The 22,327-nt window shown below is 37.8% G+C and overlaps 1 protein-coding gene across 2 annotated transcripts in view; it reads right to left on the minus strand.

Moving 5' to 3' along the window:
- The window catches only part of NECAB1 (N-terminal EF-hand calcium binding protein 1), a 279,489-nt gene that overhangs the window by 24,909 nt on the left and 232,253 nt on the right, over window positions 1-22,327 (minus strand). Inside the window, exon 9 of one of the 2 annotated variants that reach the window (XM_079901334.1) lies at window positions 9,428-9,478. The exons of the other annotated variant lie outside the window; for it this stretch is intronic. Coding sequence (XP_079757460.1) covers window positions 9,428-9,478 — 51 coding nt within the window. The remainder of the gene's footprint in view (window positions 1-9,427; window positions 9,479-22,327) is intronic. 2 annotated transcript variants of the gene reach the window in all.

Below are 22,327 nucleotides of genomic sequence, written 5' to 3' on the forward strand. Positions count from 1 at the left end.
AGTGGAAATAACTACTGCAAAGCAGAATAAAGAAAAAAACAAGGAAAAGAATTGAGGACAGTCTCGGAGACCTGTGGGACAACATTAAATGCCCCAACATTCGAATTATTGGGGTCCCAGAAGAAGAAGAGAAAAAGAAAGGGACTGAGAAAATATTTGAAAAGATTATAGTTGAAAACTACCCTAATATGGGAAAAGAAATAGTTAACCAAGTCCAGGAAGCACAGAGAGTCCCATACAGGATAAATCCAAGGAGAAACATGCCAAGACACATATTAATCAAACTATCAAAAGTTAAATAAAAAGGAAAAATATTAAAAGCAGCAATGGAAAAAACAACAAATAACACATAAGGGAATCCCCATAAGGTTAACAGCTGATCTTTCAGAAGAAACTCTGCAAGCCAGAAGGGAGTGACAGGATATATTTAAAGTGGAAAGAGAAAAATCTACAACCAAGATTACTGTACCAGCAAGGATCTCATTCAGATTTGATGAAGAACTTAAAACCTTTACAGACAGGGGCTTCCGTGGTGGTGCAGTGGTTGAGAGTCTGCCTGCCGATACAGGGGACACGGGTTCGTGTCCCGGTCTGGGAGGGTCCCACATGCCGCGGAGTGGCTGGGCCCGTGGGCCATGGCTGCTGGGCCTGCATTACCAGAGCCTGTGCTCTGCAGTGGGAGAGGCCACAGAAGTGAGAGGCTCGCATACCACAAAAAGAAAAACAAAACAAAACAAAAAACCTTTACAGACAAGCAAAAGCTAAGAGAATTCAGTGCCACCAAATCAGCTTTAGAACAAATGCTAAAGGAACTTCTCTACACAGGAAACACAAGAAAAGGAAAAGACCTACAATAATAAACCCAAAACAATTAAGAAAATGGTAATAGGAACATACATATCGATAATTTTCTTAAATTTAAATGGATTAAATGCTCCAACCAAAAGACATAGATAGGCTGAATGGACACTAAAACAAGACCCATATATATGCTGTCAACAGGAGACCCACTTCAGACCTAGGGACACAAACAGACTGAAAGTGAGGGCATGGAAAAAGATATTCCGTACAAATGGAAATCAAAAGAAAACTGGAGTAGCAATGCTCATATCAGACAAAATACACATTAAAACAAAGACTATTACAAGAGACAAAGAAGGACACTACATAATGATCAAGGGAACAATCCAAGAAGAAGATATAACAATTGTAACTAGTTATGCAGCCAACATAGGAGCACCTCAATACATAAGGCAAATACTAACAGCCATAAAAAGGGAAATTGACAGCAACACAATCATAGTAGGGGACTTTAACACCCCACTTTCACCAATGGGCATATCATCCAAAATGAAAATAAGTAAGGAAACACAAGCTTTAAATGACACATTAAACAAAATGGACCTAATTGATATTTATAGGACATTCCATCCAAAAAAAAACCCAGAATACACATTCTTCTCAAGTGCTCATGGAACATACTCCAGGATAGATCATATCTTGGGTCACAAATCAAGCACTGGTAAATTTAAGAAAATTGAAATCATATCAAGTATCTTTTCTGACCACAATGCTATGAGACTAGATATCAACTACAGGAAAAAAACTGTAAGAAATACAAACACATGGAGGCTGAATAACACACTACTTAATAACCAAGAGATCACTGAAGAAATCAAAGGGGAAATCAAAAAGTACCTAGAAACAAATGACAATGAAAACATAATGACCCAAAACCTATGGGATGCAGCAAAAGCAGTTCTAAGAGGGAAGTTTATAGCAATACAATCCTACCTTAAGAAACAGGAAACATCTCAAATAAACAACCTAACCTTGCACCTAAAGCAATTAGAGAAAGAAGAACAAAAAAAACCCAAAGTTAAGAGAAAGAAATAAATCATAAAGACCAGATAAGAAATAAATGAAAAATAAATGAAGGAAATGATAGCAAAGATCAATAAAACTAAAAGCTGGTTCTTTGAGAACATAAACAAAATTGATAAACCATTAGCCAGACTTATCAAGAAAAAAAGGGAGAAGACTCAAATCAATAGAATTAAAAATGAAAAAGGAGAAGTAACAACTGACACTGCAGAAATACAAAGGATGATGAGAGATTACTACAAGCAACTGTATGCCAATAAAATCGACAACCTGGAATAAATGGACAAATTCTTAGAAATGCACAACCAGTCGAGACTGAACCAGGAAGAACTAGAAAATATGAACAGACCAGTCACAAGCAGTGAAATTGAAACTGTGATTAATAATCCTCCAAGCAACAAAAGCCCAGGACCAGATGGCTTCACAGGCAAATTCTATCAAACATTTACAGAAGAGCTAACATCTATCCTTTTCAAAATCTTGCAAAATATTGCAGAGGGAGGAACACTCCCAAATTCATTCTACGAGGCCACCATCACCCTGATACCAAAACTAGACAAAGATGTCACAAGGAAAGAAAACTACATGTCAATATCACTGATGAACCTAGATGCAAAAATCCTCAACAAAATACTAGCAAACAGAATCCAACAGCACATTAAAAGGAACATACACTATGATCAAGTGTGATTTATCCCAGGAATGCAAGGATTCTTCAATATATGCAAATCAATCAATGTGGTACACCATATTAACAAATTGAAGGGGAAAAAACGTATGATCATTTCAATACATGCAGAGAAAGCATTCGACAAAATTCAACACCGATTTATGATAAAAACCCTGCAGAAAGTAGGCATAGAGGGAACTTTCCTCAACATAATAAAGGCCATACATGACAAACCCACAGCCAACATCGTCCTCAATGGTGAAAAATTGAAACCATTTCCACTAAGATCAGGAACAAGACAAGGTTGCCCACTCTCACCACTTTTATTCAACATAGTTTTGGAAGTTTTAGCCACATCAATTAGAGAAGAATAAGAAATAAAAGGAATCCAAATTGGAAACGAAGAGTTAAAGCTGTCACTGTTTGCAGATGATAGTATACACTGAGAATCCTAAACATGCTGCCAGAAAACTATTAGAGCTAATCAATGAATTTGTAAAGTAGCAGGATACAAAATTAATGCACAGAAATCTCTTGAATTGCTATACGCTAATGAAGAAAAATCGAATGTGAAGTTAAGAAAACACTCCCATTTACCATTGCAACAAAAAGAATAATATATCTAGGAATAAACCTACCTAAGGAGACAAAAGACCTGTATGCAGAAAATTATAAGACACTGATGAAAGAAATTAAAGATGATACAAATAGATGGAGAGATATACCATGTTCTTGGATTGGAAATATCAACATTGTGAAAATGACTCTACTACCCAAAGCAATCTACAGTTTCATTGCAATCCCTATCAAAATACTACTGGCATTTTTCACAGAACTGGAAGAAAAAATTTCTCAATTTGTATGGAAACACAAAAGACCCCGAATAGCTAAAGCAATCTTGAGAAAGAAAAACGGAGCTTGAGGAATCAGGCTCTCTGATGTCAGAGTATACTACAAAGCTACAGTAATCAAGACAGTATGGTACTGGCACAAAAACAGAAATATAGATTAATGGAACAGGATCGATAGCCCAGAGATAAACACACACACAAAATTCACCTTATCTTTGACAAAGGAGGCAAGAATATACAATGGAGAAAAGACAGCCTCTTCAATAAGTGTTGCTGGGAAAACTGGACAGGTACATGTAAAAGAATGAAGTTAGAACAGTCCCTAATACCATACACAAAAATAAACTCAAAATGGATTAAAGATCTAAATGTAAGGCCAGATACCATCAAACTCTTAGAGGAAAACACAGGCAGAATACTCTATGACATAAATCACAGCAAGATTCCTTTTGACCCACCTCCTAGAGAAATGGAAATTAAAACAAAAATAAACAAATGGGACCCAATGAACTTAAAAGCTTTTGCACAGCAAAGGAAACCATAAACAAGACAAAAAGACAGCACTCAGAATCAGAGAAAATATTTGCAAGACATGGGAGCAACCGAAGTGTCCATCAATAGATGAAGGGATAAAGAAGACATGACACATATATACAGTGGAATATTGCTCAGCCATAAAAAGGAACAAAACTGAGTCCTTTGCAGTGAGATGGATGGACCTTGAGACTGTCATACAGAGTGAAGTAAGAGAGAAATAAATGCCATATGCTAACACATATATATGGAACTTAAAAAGAAAAAAAAAAGGTGATGAAGAACCTTGGGGCAAGATGGGAATAAAGATGCAGACCTACTAGAGAATGGACTTGAGGATACGGGGAGGCAGAAGGGTAAGCTGGGACAAAGTGGGAGAGTGGCATGGACATATATACACTACCAGACGTAAAATAGATAGCTAGTGGGAAGCAGCCACATAGCACATGGAGATCAGCTCGGCACTTCGTGACCACCTAGAGGTGTGGGAGAGGGAGGGTGGGAGGGAGGGAGATGCAAGAGGGAAGAGATATGGGGACATATGTATATGTATAACTGATTCACTTTGTTATAAAGCAGAAACTAACACACCATTGTAAAGCAATTATACTCCAATAAAAATGTAAAAAAAAAAGTAATAATAATAAAAAAGGAGGGCAATCAAACAAATAAAGAAATCCACCAATGATAACAAGTGCTAAAAACTATGCTAAGATAAACATAAAAATCAGAAACACATCTTTCATAGACAGCAAACTCCAAGTCCACAGTTGTTCCCAAAGTCCATGGCCTCAATTTTGGAATGATTCATTGTCTATTCATGTATTCCACAGATGCAGGGTACATCAAGTTGTTTGTGGGGATTTAATCTGCGGCTCCTGAGGCTTCATGGAGAAATTTCCCTTTCTCTTCTTTGTTCGCACAGCTCCTGGGGTTCAGCTTTGGTTTTGGCCCCACCTTTGCATGTAGGTTGCCCTCAGACATCTCTTCCCACCCAGACAGGATGGGGTTAAAGCAGCAGCTGATTAGGGGGCTGTGGCTCACTCAGGCCGGCGGGGGAGGGAAGTGTACTGTAGTTATAATTGGAATGTGGGGTGAGCCTGTGGCGGCAGAGGCCAGTGTGACGTTGCAACAACTTGAGGCATGCTGTGTGTTCTCCCGGGGATGTTGTCCCTGGATCATGGGACACTGACAGTGGTGGGCTGCACAGGCTTCCGGGGTGGGGGGTGGATATGGATAGTGACCTGTGCTTGCATACAGGATTCTTGGTGGCTGCAGCCACAGCCTTAGCGTTTCATGCTCATCTCTGGTGTCCGAGCTGATAGCCACGGCTCACGCCCATCTCTGAAGTTTGTTTAGGCGGTGATCTGCCTTCTGTGGGCAGACAGGGAAGGAATCCCCTCTCCTTGCACACCCGGAAACAATGGTCTTTTTCATCTTAGGCAGATCCAGACATTTTTCTGGACTCCCGGCTAGCTGTGGCTCACTAGCTCCCTTCAGGCTGTGTTCATGCAGCCAACCCCAGTCCTCTTCCTGGGATCTGACCTCTGAAACCTGAGCCTCAGCTCCCAGCCCCCACCCGCTCTATAGGTGAGCAGACAAGTGTCTCAGGCTGGTGAGTGCTGGTCGTCACCGATCTTCTGTGAGGGAATCTCTGTACTTTGCCCTCTGCACCCCTGTTGCTGCACTTTCCTCTGTGGCTCTGAAGCTTACCTCCTATCCACCCCTGTCCCCACCAGTGAAGGGGCTTCCTAGTATGTGGAAACTTTTCCTCCTTCACAGCTCCCTCCAACTGGTGCAGGTCCCATCCCTATTCTTTTGTCTCTGTTTTTTCTTTTTTCTTTTGCCCTACCCAGGTATGTGGGGATATTCTTGCCCTTTTGGAAGTCTGAGGTCTTCTTACTCCTCCGCCATCTTGAAGGTCCTCCCCATATTGACTTTTTAAAAACTCCTTTTGAAAGTAGAAAATATCTGAAAATGATCATTTTTTCCCCCAATAGTCATTTGAGACTATTTGAGTCATTTGAGACCACACAAAGCACACAATTGCACCAGGCAGAAAGTATTCAGGTGGATCAATACACCTGGCCAGATCCAGGATGTATGGTCTGGTTGATGCAATTCCCTTCAAAAATCATACTAACCTTTCAGTGATTCATACTCACTTCTTAGTACTTGATAGCTAGAAGACAATAAATTATCCCTAAATTTTCAGTGAGTCATAAAACCAAGGTCTTGGACTTTAGATCTGCATTTATCCCTGATGTGCATTTATTTCCTATTTTATTAAGAAATAATAAAATAGTGAATTCCTAAGGTTGCTGTTTTTATGACATGCTTGATATAAATCATCTGGAATATTTTAATATTCCCATGTAGCACCTATTCTTTTAGTGAAAGGTTAGAACAATTCAGTGTTGTAAGAGATATATGGATATCATTTTTAGAAACTCCTACTTATCCTTTTTGATTTCATCTTAAATGTTATGTCATTCTGGAAGCATTTCCTGGCCCCTAAATTAGGTCATGTTCCCTAGCTATGAAAATCTATACCTTCCTATAATAATACTCATCACATCCTATTGTAGATCCTAGTTATATTTGCCTATATTTCCTTCTAGTCTGTCTTCTTGTCTGTAATATTCACCACTTTATCTACAAACACTCCCTCAGGGCCCAGCACATAGTTAGTGATCAAGTTAAAAATAAAAGGTGCTTTTGCTTTTAACCATTGACTATTCTTAAAATTCCTTTAGTAAATTTTATTTATATACTATCCATTCCAGAAAAGGATTTGAGGTGGTTCTGAGCACTGTTAGGTGCTCTTTTATCTACCTCCATCATCTTGCCCTCTTTTCTTTTTTCTTTCTCCTTTTAGACCAGGAGGTGTAAATTGGCTTCACTTTTACTAGCTCTGTGGCCTTGAACAAGTTACTTAATCTTTCTCAAGTCTTCTGATATGCAAAATTGGAATAAAGGTACTTATATCACAGAGTTTTGAGGAAGGTTAAATTGAATGAAATAGTGTATGTAAAGATATTGCCCATGATAGATATTCAATAAATGTTACTTCTCTTACTCCAGGCTGAGAAAAGAAATGGACTTAAACAGAGATTATATGCTACATTCATCATTATGTAATGGCTCACGTACCAGAAAACTAGTATGGCAGATACTAGGGTTCAGGACTTTTGCTGTGTGCTTAAATAAGTCTACCAGATAATACTTTCTGCTCTAGTGGTAGGAAATCTCATGAAAAAAAGTCATCCATTAGCTCATAACCTCACTAGCAAAAGCAACTCTACTTCCCAAAGTGCACCAAACACTAGAGTTGGAGTATTACAGTGTGGTGAGTACTGTAGGTCTGGCATAGAACTTCTGGACTTCAGCTGTGGTATTTAAACCTTTTTACAACTTAATTTTTTCATCTGTAAAATGGAGCTAATAACAGCACCACCTCATATGGCTATTGTGAAGACTGAGTTACGTATGTGTGGGTTTAACACAACACTTGCACATAGCAAAGGCTCAATAAAGATTAACTTTTAAAAATAAAGTATATAATAAAAATTTATTTTTTGCATTCTGATGTAGGATTTATTTTTCAAAGTTCTCATGCATTCACTAATGGAAAAGGAAAAATACCTCTCCAGTCAATGAATTCTAGAATTGGTTTTTGGTCACCAGGAAAAATCACTGATCAAAAAGTAACATACAATTATGTGTGCTAGCTGTGAAATAACGGTGAAAAATTGTTTTTGTCATTATGAATATAGAGGTTTTATAGGAATTGATAGTGATACATATACTACCACTAGTAAAAAATACAACTTTTGATGACAAATATGAAAAAACAAACCAGCTCAGACTATTACTATGTGTATATTCCCAAAGAGCATAATTTTTTACTTTTACATATGGTTAAAAATAGTTAAAGAATATTCTTTCCTGCTTTTAAATGATATTGACTATCGAACTACTTTGCCCAGTTCTTTTTCTCTAAAGTACTTCCATGCACTATTGAATTGGCAATACTGCATGGGTTGATAGATCTCTTAAAATAGATCTCTCTTTTCTGTCGGGGACCAGAGAATGGAAGAGTCTGTCACTTTTCATAAATAATCCTTAGAAATTTTTCTCCTTCACAGCTAGTGAGAGAGAATACTTATATTAAGAAATTATTTAAGAATAGACAATAATCTCTCCTAACATTAGAAAAATTATGTTCATGTTTCTTGACTGGAGTGTAGTTTTCTCTACATGCAAACCTAAGAGACAACACAGATGCAAGACCTCAAGGTCATAATCCTGTGCTTATGGGACTGCACAGAAGACCTGCATAATATCTGTGCTCAACAGCCCTCTGCCCTCACCTTCGTGCCAAAACCTATCACTTTAAAATTCTGGGTGCCTGATAAATTAACACAGACCACATCCCTGTCTTTGGAGTAATAAGAGCACTGAACATGTAGTATAGCTAGGAATTGTGTCTACATCTATAGGATTCTAATCACAACAGCCATTATTAAACTTTTCTGAGAAAAAGCTCCCTCTATGAAAATTTCCTTTGTGCTGTGAGTTTGGACAGATGAACAGGAGCTGACATGCAGGTGAGTCTCACCTTCTATCACACAAGCAGTGCCTATAGAATAAGTACATGATACAGAGATGGAAGGTATTTCATATCCTTGTTTCATGTAAATGTGACTGATCCTACAAGATCTATACAATATATAATATATTTAAGGTATTAAGAAAAAAGTGATTTTCTGTAGATACCCAAGATTTTAAAATCCAAATTTCCGCTAAATGTAAATGCAAACATCCAATTTCCCAAAGCATTATGTGCTATAAATATTTGCCTCAAAACAAAATAAAATAATAAAGCATGGTATGTGCTGCTTTTCAGTTAGTTAATTTATACATTAATTTCCTTTTTGGTGCATATAATGAACCTATTAGGATCACTGTCCATTTTCTTTCAGTCTCCATCAATTGCCACCCTTCTGGATGGGTATATTTTCCCCACAAGCATAAACGTTCACTTTTCTCTAAACATCAATTTTTTTCTTTGGAAAATGATTTCTGAGCATCTTGTCCCTGGGCTATATGCTGAAAATACAATAATTAATAGGACCAAGTTTCAGCTCAGGTGTACCCTTCAGCCTAGTTGATGATACAATTTGAATGTTGCCCTTCTCTGCCAGTCATATTCATTCAATTATTCAATAACTCATTGATTTATACATGCATAAAAATTTCACTTTTCACATATTACATAACAGGTTCTTTCAGAAAACCCCTGTGAAGTAGGCATTAGTTTTCCACAAATCACAATTTAGAAAATCCTACTTAGCTACACATAATGAAATATGCCCATGTATTGTTTTTTTTTAATTTTCACTGAGATAGTAACTAATTTTGAAGAAATTAAATTATGTTTTCAAAGTACATATTTCTAAAATTTTGACCTAGGGAAAGTACTTACAGGTTTAGTATTCCCTTCAATAACTTCTTCTAGAGGTTCAAGTTTAAGATCCTTTGGTTAGAGTAAGAAATGGGTAGAAAACAAGAAATTAGTTAATTAAACAAAACATCATATATTTGAATGGTAGCACTTTTGGGCTAACATTAAACCGAAGGAACTTCATGATCTGAATGGAGATGAAATAATTCTGATTTTTTAAAGTGGGCTCTTCCAATAAAGATTCTTTTACCCATTATATCAATTGTAAGGAGCTATCTCAGATGTGTTCAATTTTTTATTAATTTGAGTGTACATCACTGATGCCATTAAAAGAGAACAAAGTGGAGAGAAGATTCATTAAAGCAGAGAGGGAAAGGATAGAAACAGTAAAAAGGAAAAGTTAGGATGACTAGGCTGATTTCTTTTCCTGTGGTTATATGGCAATATACTTGAGATATCATGATAGACATTTACACTCTAGTGCTAATTTTGCTTTGCTAAGAAGTGAAATAAAAAGCAAATGAAACCACTATTGATATTTGTTAAAAATGAAGGGTTACCAAAAAGACCTCAGAGTTTTCTGCAGTGATCAATGTATAATGCTAATGGCTCCACTGAAACCAAGACTGTAATATCTGAGGACTTCATTCTAAGAATATATATCCTAGAGAGTGACATCACCAAAATGGTGACATAAGTTGTTCCTGGCTTTGCTCCCCCTCACAAGAACAACAACTAACAACTATTGAGAACAAGACACCTCTGAGGGAATCCTAGAAAAAGGCTGAAGCAACCTCCTGTACCACAGAGACCAAGACAGACTTCATTAGAAGGTAAGAGAGGTGGCTATACATTGACAGCATTGCCCCATCACCAGGCCAGCACAGCACCACCTGGACAGATCTTCCCTGAGCCTCTGGTTCCCTCAGTGGGAAAAGAGATCCCAGGAGAGACAACTAGCCCGATCCAGTATTTTGGGTCATTTTGTGAAAGCCCCTACTCTGATCTTGTACCACAAAGATGGGAAATCTGCAGGGCTCAACCACAGGAAATCTGACTGTGACAGAGAAGAGGGGGAGGGGCTCGCAACAACCAGCACATAGATCTTGGCAGACCAAGCTCATACTGCAGTGCCCAAGTAGTAATCCCAGCCAGCAGCTTTGCTCATCTGCAGAACCAAGCTGGGAACTTGGGGGAGAGCAGATCTGCCTGATTCGGATCTTCAAAGGAGTTTTGTTGGCCCTAGAGCCCAGTTTGCCCACGCCCAAGCAAGGAGCTGAATCATATTCCCACCCACTATGGTGAGTGTCTTCCAGGCCGATCTTACCAGAGGAGCTGGCAATAACTTCTGGAAGTAGTGTGGCCCAGTGGTGCTCAAGCCAAGAGGTGGGTGAGCAAAGCTGATTACCCACGAAGCAAAACCAGTAGCAGGTGTGGAATGTTCCCGTGCTATGCACAAACAGATGGATTAATTCATAGCCAAAACTGAGGGTAGGTCCTGGCATCTCCTTATCTGGGACCTTATTTGGGAAACTGAGAATAGCCTGGAGCTAAACCTCCCCCTCTTGCCTAGGCAGGGGAGGTGAGACACAGCCCCACCTGCTATGGAGAATGTCTTCTGACCCCATCTCACCAGAAGGGCTGGTGACAACTCCTGGAAGTTGTGCATCCCAGTGGCACTTGAGCTGAGAAGCAGGCAAAGCCAATAGTTTGCAGAGCAAAGCCAGCAGCCATGTTCAGTCAGGGAACTTGGGGTGTGGGTCGGCTTGAGTTAAAACAACAAAGAGCTTCACCAGCTTTAGAGCTGCTTGTCCTGCTACATGCAGGCAATTATTCTAATTCATAGCCCTGTTCATTGGTACAGTCTCCAATGTGTCCAAGCAAGGAACCTAACTAGAGCACACAGGAAGCTACACAGCTCATTCAACACCCCTACATGCAGTGGTACTTGAACAGAGAGCACAGACCATGGCTTCCCCCATCTGCAGAGCAAAACCAGTGGCCTCACCTGACCAGGGAAGTCAGTGCACACTATGGACTGGCTTGGGTCCCCAAACAATGAGCTGTATAGGCCCTGGGTCCTGTACTGCTGCCATGCCAGGGCACAGAAGTCCCATTTACTACTGTATATAGTAACCAGTCCCAACCATCTAGTAAGTCTGACCAGAGAATCCAGGCAACCATGGAGCCCATCCTACAGCCTCACTTGTGTAGGGAACCAAGCCAGTAGTACTATCCAACAGTTCTCAGCCAATGGCACAACCCCTATCCCTATCCTCAGAGCTGAAACAATTGCCCTGCCCCCAATAAAGCATAATAGCAGGCCCCACCTGCTCAAAAACATTACCAGCAGACATACCCCAAAACCCAAACTGAGCTACTGAAGAACTGTCTCTGCCAAAGCCAACCTGTAGAGTCTGGAAGGGGAGCCTAATTACTCAAATGCACAAATATCAATGTAAGGAATCAAAGATTATGAAAAGTCAGGTAAATATGACATCACCAAAGGAAATTAATAAAACTTCAATAACTGGCCTTAAAATGAACACCTGTGAAATGCCAGAGAAAGAATTCAATAAGATCCTCTTAAGGAAATTCCTCTTAAGGAACTGCAAGAAAAAACAGACAGCTACACAAAATCAGAAAAACAAAGCACGAATATAATGAGAAGTTTGACAAGGAAATAGCAGCCATCAAAAACAAACCAAAATAAACAAAACTCCTAGAGATGAAAAATACAATAACTGAACTGAAAAATTCAATAGAGAATTTCAAAAGTAGACTCAACCATGCAGAAGAATCAGTGACCTGGAGGATACAACACTGGAAGTTACCCAGGAAGAGGAGCAAAAATAAAAAAGAATGAAAAAGAGTAAAGGAAACCTATGGGAATTTGGGAGACACTGAAAGGGAAAAAGTATTCACATCATGGGAATTCCAGAAGAAGAGAAAGAGAAAGAGACAGAATGCCTATTTAAAGGAATAATGTCTGAAAACTTTCCAAATTTTGGGAGAGATATGAACATCCAGATCCATGAGGCCCAAAGGACCTCAAATAGATTGAATCTAAATAGGGCTACTCTGAGACACATTAATTAAATTGTCAAAAGTCAAAGACAAAAGAACTGTAAGGGCAGCAAGAGAAAAGAGAGAAGCCACATACAAGGGAACCCCCATAAGATTATCAGCAGAACTTTTCTGACCAGGAGAGAATGGGATGACATACTAGAAATATTGAAAAAAAATAACTGTCGACTAAGAATTCTATACTTGGTGAAGTTTTCTTTCAGAAACAAAGGAAGGATAAAGACTTCACTGAACAATCAAAAGCTGAGGGAGTTTACCACCAGACCTGCCTTATAAGAAATGCTAAAGGCAGTTCTTTGAGTGGAAGTGAAAGAATGTTAATAACATCATAAAAAGGTAGTGTAAATCTCACTGGTAATAAGTATATAGTCATTATTTCTCCAATATGGTAATAGTGATGCATAATTCACTTAACTTTTGTTTAAAACTTGTAAAAGAGCATAGCAAAAATAACCATAACTGTAGTAATCTGTTGTCAGTTACATAATATGAAAACATATACATTATAACAGCAATAACCTAAAAAGTGAGGTGGAGGTAAAAGTGTAAAGTTTACAAATTCTATTGAAGTTAAGTTGTTATCAGTTTAAAATAGGGTGTTATATTTTATGTAAGCCTCACGGTAACCACAAGTGAAAATCTTGTATAAATTACACAAAAGAACATGATAAAGAAGTCAAAGCATACTGATACCAAAAGACATCAAACACACACACAAAAAGACAACAGCATGAGAAACAAGGCACAGTAATCTACAAAACAACCAGAAAACAATTAACAAAATGGCAATAGTAAGTCCTTACCTATCAATAACTACTTTAAACATAAGTGAATTAAATTCTCCAATGAAAAGAGATAGAATGGACCACGCTGAGCCTAAACCCTACCCCCCAAAACCCCAAGACCTTTTCAGCTGTGTGGATTCTGAGACTAGCCTCCACTCCCACCTAAACCCCACCCTGCCTAAGCCCCACCCCTGCCTAAGCCCCACCCCCCTTGGTGGTGGTGTTTCATTTATATTTTTATTTTCTCTAATATATTTTTCTATTTTTATTTTATTTTTTATTCTTTGTTATTGTTCTGCTCCTTTTTTTTTTCTTTTTTTGCTGCACTGCTTGTCTTACAGGATCTTGGTTCACAGGCCAGGGTTCAGGCCTGAGCTCCTGTGGTAGGACCACAGAGTCCAAACCGCTGAACTGAAAGAGAACCTCAGACCCCAGGGAATATTAATCTGAGTGAAGTCTCTTGGAGATCCTCATCTCGGCACCAAGACCTGGCTCTACGCAACTGCCTGCAAACTCCAGTGTGGAAAGCACCAGGGAAAGCAACCTGTACGACAGGAACATAGCCCCACCCATCAAAAAAAATGAGATGACAAAAGTTATGTTACAGATGAAGGAGCAAGGGAAAAACCTAGAAGACGAGTGAACAGGATATAGACAACCTACCTGAAAAAGAATTCACAGTAACGACAGTAAAGATGATCTAAAATCTCAGAAATATAATGGAGGCATGGATCAAGAAAATACAAGAAATGTTGAACAAAGACAGAGAAGAACTAAAAAGCAAGCAAGCAGTGATGAACAACATAATAACTGAAATGAAAAATACACTAGAAGGGGGCTCCCCTGGTGGCGCAGTGGTTGAGAGTCGCCTGCCGATGCAGGGGACACGGGTTCGTGCCCTGGTTCGGGAAGATCCCACATGCCGCGAAGCAGCTGGGCCCATGAGCCATGGCCGCTGAGCCTGCGCATCCGGAGCCTGTGCTCCGCAATGGAAGAGGCCACAACAGTGAGAGGTCCACGTACCGGTAAAAAAAAAAAAAAAAATACACTAGAAGGAATCGATAGCAGAATAATTGAGGCAAAAGAATGAATAAGTGAGATGGAAGACAGAATGGTGGAAATAACTGCCAAGGAGCAGAATAAAGAAAAAAGAATGAAGAGAATTGACGACAGTCTCAGAGACTTCTGGGACAACATTAAATGCACCAACATTCGAATTATAGGAGTCCTTAAAGAAGAAGAGAAAGAGAAAGGATATGAGAAAATATTTGAAGAGATTATAAGTAAAAAACTTCCCTAACATGGAAAGGAAATAGCCACCCAAGTGCAGGAAGTGCAGAGAGTCCCAAACAGTATAAACCTTAAGAGAAACATACCAAGACACATATTAATTAAACTAACAAAAATTCAATGCAAAGAAAAAAATATTGAAAGCAGCAAGGGAAATGCAACAAATAATATACAAGGGAATCCCCATAAGGTTATCAGCAGATTTTTCAGGAGAAACGCTGCAGGCCAGAAGGGAGTGGCAGGATATATTTGAAGTTATGAAAGGGAAAAACGTACAACAAAAATTACTCTACCCAGTATGGATCTTATTCAGATTCGAAGGAGAAATCAAAAGCTTTACAAACAAGCAAAAGCTAAGAGAATTTAACACAACCAAACCAGCGTTACAACAAATGCTAAAGGAACTTCTCCAGTAGGAAACACAAGAGAAGGAAAAGACATACAAAAACATATCCAAACAATTAAGAAATTGGTAATAGGAGCATACATATCGATAATTACCTTAAATGTAAATGGATTAAATGCTCCAACCTAAAGACACAGACTAGCTGCATGGATACAAAAACAAGACCCGTGCTGTCTACAAGAGACCCACTTTAGACCTAGGGACACATACATACTGAAAGTGAAGGGATAGAAAAAGATATTCCATGCAAATGGAAATCAAAAGAAGGCTGGAGTAGCAATACTCATGTCAGATAAAATAGATTTTAAAACAAAAACTGTTACTAGAGATAAGGAAGGATACTAGATAATGATCAAGGGATCAATCCAAGAAGAAGATATAAAAATTATAAACATTTATGCACCTAACATAGGAGCACCTCAATATATAAGGCAAAGGCTAACAGCCATAAAAGGGGAAATCAACAGTAACACAATAATAGTGGGGGACTTTAACACCCCACTTACACCAATGGACAGATCTTCCAGACAGAAAATAAGTAAGGAAACACAGAGTTTAAATGACACAGTAGACCAGATAGATTTAATTGATATTTATAGGACATTCCACCTGAAAGTGGCAGAATACACTTTCTTCTCAAGTGCACACTATTCTCCAGGATATATCACATATCAAGCCTTGGAAATTTTAAGAAAATTGAAATCATATCAAGCATCTTTTTCGACAACAATGCTATGAGATTAGAAATCAATTACAGGAAAAAACAACAACAACAACTAAAAAACAAACACACAGAGGCTAAACATTGTGCTGCTAAATAACCAAGAAATCACTGAAGAAATCAAAGAGGAAATTAAAAAATAAACAGAAACAAATGACAATGAAAACACAATGACCCAAAAGCTATGGAATTCAGCAAAAGCAGTTCTAAGAGGGAAGTTTATAGCAATACAGTCCTACCTCAAGAAACAAGAAAAATCTCAAATAAACAATCTAACCTTACACCTAAAGCCACTAAAGAAAGAAGAACAAACAAAACTCAATGTTAGTAGACAGAAAAAAATCATAAAGATCACAGCAGGAATAAATGAAATAAAAATGAAGAAAACAATAGCAAAGATCAATAAAACTAAAAGTTACTTCTTTGAGAAAACGAAATTGATAAACCTATAGCCAGACTCAAAGGGACAAAAAGGGAGAGGACTCAAATCAATAAAATTAGAAATGAAAAAGGAGAAATTACAACAGACACTGCAGAAATACAAAGGATCATAAGAGATTAAAACAAGCAACTCTATGCCAATAAAATGGACAACCTGGAAGAAATGGACAAATTCTTGGAAAGGTACAACTTTCCAAGCCTGAACAAGGAAGAATTAGAAAATATAAACAAACGAATCACAAGTAATGAAGCTGAAACTATACTTAAAAACTTTTCAACAAACAAAAGTCCAGGACCAGATGGCTACATAGGCGAATTCTATCAAACATTGAGAGAAGAGTGATCAACTATCATTCCTAAACTATTCCAAAATAATTGCAGAGGGAGGAGCATGCCCAAACTTGTTCTACGAGGCCACCATCACCCTGATACCAAAACCAGACAAAGAGATCACACACAAAAAATTTACAGACCAATATCACTGATGAACATAGACACAAAAATCCTGAACAAGATACAAGCAAACAGAATCCAACAACATTTTAAAGGATCATACACCATGATCAAGTGGGATTTATCCCAGGAATGCAAGGATTCTTCAATGTATGCAAATCAGTGTGATACACCATATTAACAAATTAAAGAATGAAAACCATATGATCATTTCAATAGATGTAGAAAAAGCTTTTGAAAATATTCAATACTCATTTATGATAAAAACTCTCCAGGGGCTTCCCTGGTGGTGCAGTGGTTGAGAGTCCGCCTGCCGATGCAGGGTACACGGGTTCGTGCCCCCGCCCGGGAGGATCCCGTGTGCCGTGGAGCGGCTGGGCCCGTGGGCCATGGCCTCTGGGCCTGCGTGTCGGGAGCCTGTGCTCCGCAACGGGAGAGGCCACAGCAGGGAGAGGCCCGTGTACCTCAAAAAAAAAACCAACAACAACAACAAAAAAAAACAAACTCTCCAGAAAGTGGGCATAGAGGGAACCTACCTCAACATAATAAAGGCCATAAATGACAAACCAACAGCCAACATTGTTCTCAATGGTGAAAAACTGAAATCATTTCCTCTAAGATCAGGAACAAAACAAGGATGTCCACTCTCACCACTCTTATTCAACATAGTTTTGGAAGTCCTAGCATGGCAATCAGAGAAGAAAAAGAAATAAAAGTAATATGAATTGGAAAAGAAGAAGTAAAACTGTCACTGTTTGCAGATAACATGATACTCTACATAGAAAATTTTAAAGATGCCACAAGAAAACTATTAGACTTAATCAATGAATTTGGTAAAGTGCAGGATACAAAATTGATGCACAGAAATCTCTTGCATTCCCATACACTAACAATGAAAAATCAGAAACAGAAATTAAGGAAACACTCCCACTTACCATCGCAACAAAAAGGATAAAATATCTAGGAATAAAGCTACCCGAGGAGGCAAAAAACTTGTTGTCAGAAAACTATGAAACGCTGTTGCAAGAAATCAAAAAGGACACAAACAGATGGAGAAATATACCATGTTCTTGGATTGGAAGGATCAATATTGTGCAAGTAACTGTACTACCCAAAGCAATGTACAGATTCAATGCAATCCCTATCAAATTGCCAATGGCATTTTTCACAGAATAGAACATAAAATTTTACAACCTGTATGGAAACACAAAAGACCCTGAATAGCCAAACCAATCTTGAGAACAAAAAACGGAGCTGGAGGAATCAGCTCCCTGACTTCAGACTATACTACAAAGCTACAGTAATCAAGACAGTATGGTGCTGACACAGACATTCAAATATAGATGAATTCAAATATAGATAAATTTCTACAGGATAGAAAGCCCAGAGATAAATCAATGCACCTATGGTCACCTAATCTGTGACAAAGGAAGCAAGAATATACAATGGAGAAAAGAAAGTCTCTTCAAGAAGTGGGGGGTGGGAAAACTGGACAGCTACATGTAAAAGAATGAAGTTAGAACAGTCCCTTACACCATACACAAAAATAAACTCAAAATGGATTAAAGACCTAAATATAAGACCAGACACTATAAAACTCTTAGAGGAAAACATAGGAAAAACACTCTCTGACTTAAACCACAGCAAGATCTTTTTTGACCCACCTCCTAGAGTAATGAAAATAAAAACAAAAATAAACAAATGGGACCTAACTGAACTTAAAAACTTTTGCACAGCAAAGACAATAAACAAGACAAAAAGACAACCCTCAGAATGGGAGAAAATATTTGCAAATGAAACAACAGACAAAGGATTAATCTCCAAAATATACAAACAGTTCATGGAGCTTGATATAAAAAAACCAAACAACCCAATCAAAAAATGGGCAGAAGACCTAAATAGACATTTAGCCAAAGAAGACATACAGTTGGCCAAGAGGCACGTGAAAAGATGCTCAACCTCACTAATTATTAGAGAACTGCAAATCAGTATTATAATGAGGTATCACCTCTCACTGGTTAGAATGGCCATCATCAATAAATCTACAAACAATAAAAGTTGGAGATGGTGTGGAGAAAAGGGAACCCTCTTGCACTGTTGGTGGGAATGTAAATGGATACAGCCACTTTGGAGAACAGATGAATTGATAAAGAAGATGTGGTACATATATAAAATGGCATATTACTCAGCCATAAAAAGGAATGAAATTGGGTCATTTGTAGAGATATGGATGGACCTAGAGTCTGTCATAAAGGGTGAAGTAAGTCAGAAAGGGAAAAACAAATATTGTATATTAATGCATATATGTGGAATCTAGAAAAATGGTACAGATAAACTGGTTTGCAAGGCAGAAATAGAGACACAGATGTAGAGCACAAATGTATGGACACCAAGGGGGGAAAGGGGAAGGTGGGATGAGTTAGGAGATTAGAATTGACAAATATACTCTACCATGTGTAAAATAGATAGCTAGTGGGAACCTGCTTTATAGCACAGGGAGCTCAGGTTTTTGCTCTATGATGACCTAGATGAGTGGGATGGGGTGGTGAGAGGCAGGTCCATGGGGGAGGGGGTACGTGTATACATATAGCTGATTCACTTCATTGTACAGCAGAAACTAACACAACATTGTAAAGCGATTATAATCTGATAAAAAAGAAAAGACATTGAATGGCTGAATGGATTTAAAAAAACCCAAGATCTAATAATATGCTGCCTACAGGAGTCTTACTTTAGCCTTAAAAGCACATATAGACTGAGAGTTAAGGGATGGAAAGAGACATTTCAAGCAAATAATAACAACAGAAAGCAGAGGTAGCTATACTTAGACAAAATTGACTTTAAACGAAAAATGGTGAATAAAGACAAAGGGTGTCATTATATGATGATAAAAAGATCAATATATCAAGAAGATGTAAGAACTGTAAATATTTATGCACCCAACATTGGAGTACCTAAATATATAAAGCCAACTGACAGAGCTAAAAGGAGAAATAGACAGTAATACAATACTAGCTGGGGGCTTTATTACCCTACTTTTATTTTAATTATCTATTTATTTTATTGGAGTATAATTGCTTTACAATGTTGTATTAGTTTCTGCTGTACAATGAGGTGAATCAACTATATATATTCATACATGCCTTCTCTCTTGGACCTCCCTCCCACTCCTCCACTCCCAGTCCCACCTATCTAGGGCACCACAGAGCAAAGAGCTGAGCTCCCTGTGCTATACAGCTGGTTCCCACTAGCTATCTATTTTACACATGGTAGTGTATATATGTCAATCCTAATCTCCTAATTCATCCCACTCTCCCCTTCCCCCACCCCATGCCCACACATCCGTTCTCTATGTCTGTGTCTCTATTTCTGCCCTGCACATAGGTTCATCTGTATCATTTTTCTAGATTCCACATATATGCGTTTATATACAGTGTTTGTTTTTCTCTTTCTGACTTGTTTCACTCTGTATGACAGACTCTAGTTCCATCCACATCTCTACAAATGACCCAATTTTGTTCCTTTTTTATGGCTGAGTAATATTCCATTGTATATATGTACCACATCTTCTTTATCCATTCATCTGTCGATGGACATTTCATGCAGACAGAGAATCAGTAAGAAAACAACAGATTCAAACAACATTAAAGACTAAATGATCCTAATATTCATATATAGATCATTCTATCTCTCAATAGCAGAATATATATTTTTCTCAGGTGTACAACAAAATTCTAGAATGGACCATATGTTAAGCCACAAATCAAGTCTTAGCAATTAAAGAAGATTAAAATGATATCAAGTGGGCTTCCCTGGTGGCGCAGTAGTTGAGAGTCCGCTTGCCGATGCAGGGAACATGGGTTCGTGCCCCGGTCCGGGAAGATCCCACATGCCGCAGAGCAGCTGGGCCCATGAACCATGGCCACTGAGCCTGCGCGTCCGGAGCCTGTGCTCCGCAATGGGAGAGGCCACAACAGTGAGAGGCCTGCATACCACAAAAAAAAAAAAAAAAAAAAAAAAACATACCAAGTATCTTTTGTGACCACAATGGCATGAAAGTAGGAATCAATAAGAAGAAAACTGAAAAATTCATGAAAACAAGGAAATTAAACAACATTGTCTTAAACAACCAATGGATCAAAGAAGAAGTTAAAGAGGAAATAAAATTTTTGAGACAATAAAGTGAAAATGCAACACACCAGAACCTGTGGGATGCAGCAAAAGCAGTTCTAAGAGGGAGGTTCATAGCAATAAACACCTACTTAAGAAGTAAGAAAGATCCCAAATAAACAACCTAACTCTACAGCTTCAAAAACTAGAAAAAGAAGATCAGAGCACAAAGTTAACAGAAGAAAGAAAATAATAAAGATTAGAACAGAAATAAATGAAATAGAGAACAGAAAAACAATTGGAAAGATTATCCAAACTAAGAGTTAGTTCTTTGAAAAGATAAGAAAAATTGACAAACCCTTAGCTAGACTAACCAAGGGAAAAAGAGAAAGGAAACAAATCAACAAAATTATAATTGAAAAAGCAGACATTATAACTGATACCACAGAATTCAAAGGATCATAACAGCCAACTATATGCTAACAAACTGGGCAACCTAGAATAAATGGAAAAATTCTTAGAAACATATCATTTACCAAGACTGAATTAGGAAGAAATATAAAATCTGAATAGACCATTTACTAGTAAAGGGATTGAATCAGTAATCAAAAACCTCCCAACAAACAAAAGTCCAGGACCAGATGGCTTCACTCGTGAATTTTACCAAACATTTAAAGAAGAATTAACACCAATGCTTCTCAAATTTTTCCAGAAATAGAAGAGGAGAGAGTACTCCCAAATTTATTTTATGAGGCCAGCATTATCGTGAGACTAAAACCAAAAAAGGACACTAGTAGAAATGACAGCTATAGGTCAGTACCCCTGATAATTATAGATGCAAAAATTTCAAGAAAATACTAGCAAACCAAATTCAGCAGCACATTAAAAGAATCATTTATCATGATCAAGTGGGATTTATCCCTGGGATGCAAGGATGGTTCAACATATGCAAATAAATCAGTGTGATACATCATCTTAACAGAAAGAAAAAAGTCATATAATCATCTCAATAGACACGGAAAAATCATTTGATAAAATGTAACATAAATTCATAATAAAAGCCCTTAACAAAAAGTCATAAAAGGAACATATCTCAACATAATAAAAGTCATATATGACAAGCCCACAGCTTCCTCAACATCATACTAATGGTGAAAGGGTGAAACTTTTCCTCTAAGAATCAGGAATAAGACAAGGGTGTCAATTCTCACCACTCCTATTCAAAATAGTACTAGAAATCCTACCTAGAGAAATCAGGCAAGAAAGAGAAATAAAAGTAAGTGAAGAAGTAAAACCATCTCTATTTGCAGATGGCTTGGTTTTATAAACAAAAATCTTAAAGATGTAACAAAAAAAACTGTCAGATCTAATCAAGGAATTCAATAAAGTTTCAAGATATGAAATTAACATACAAAAATCAGTAGCATTTCTATATGCCTACAGTGAATTTTCTGAAAAAAAATAAAGAAATCAATCCTATTTACAACAGCATAAAAAAATACTTAGGAATACATTTAACTAAGCAAGTGAAATTTCTCTACTGTGAAGACTGAAAGACATTGATGAAAGAAATCAAAGAACATACAAAAATACAAATAAATAGAAGGGTATTCTGTATTCCTGAATTG

Source organism: Stenella coeruleoalba (genome assembly GCF_951394435.1).
Source record: "Stenella coeruleoalba genome assembly, chromosome: 17".
Classification (NCBI taxonomy): Eukaryota; Metazoa; Chordata; class Mammalia; order Artiodactyla; family Delphinidae; genus Stenella; species Stenella coeruleoalba.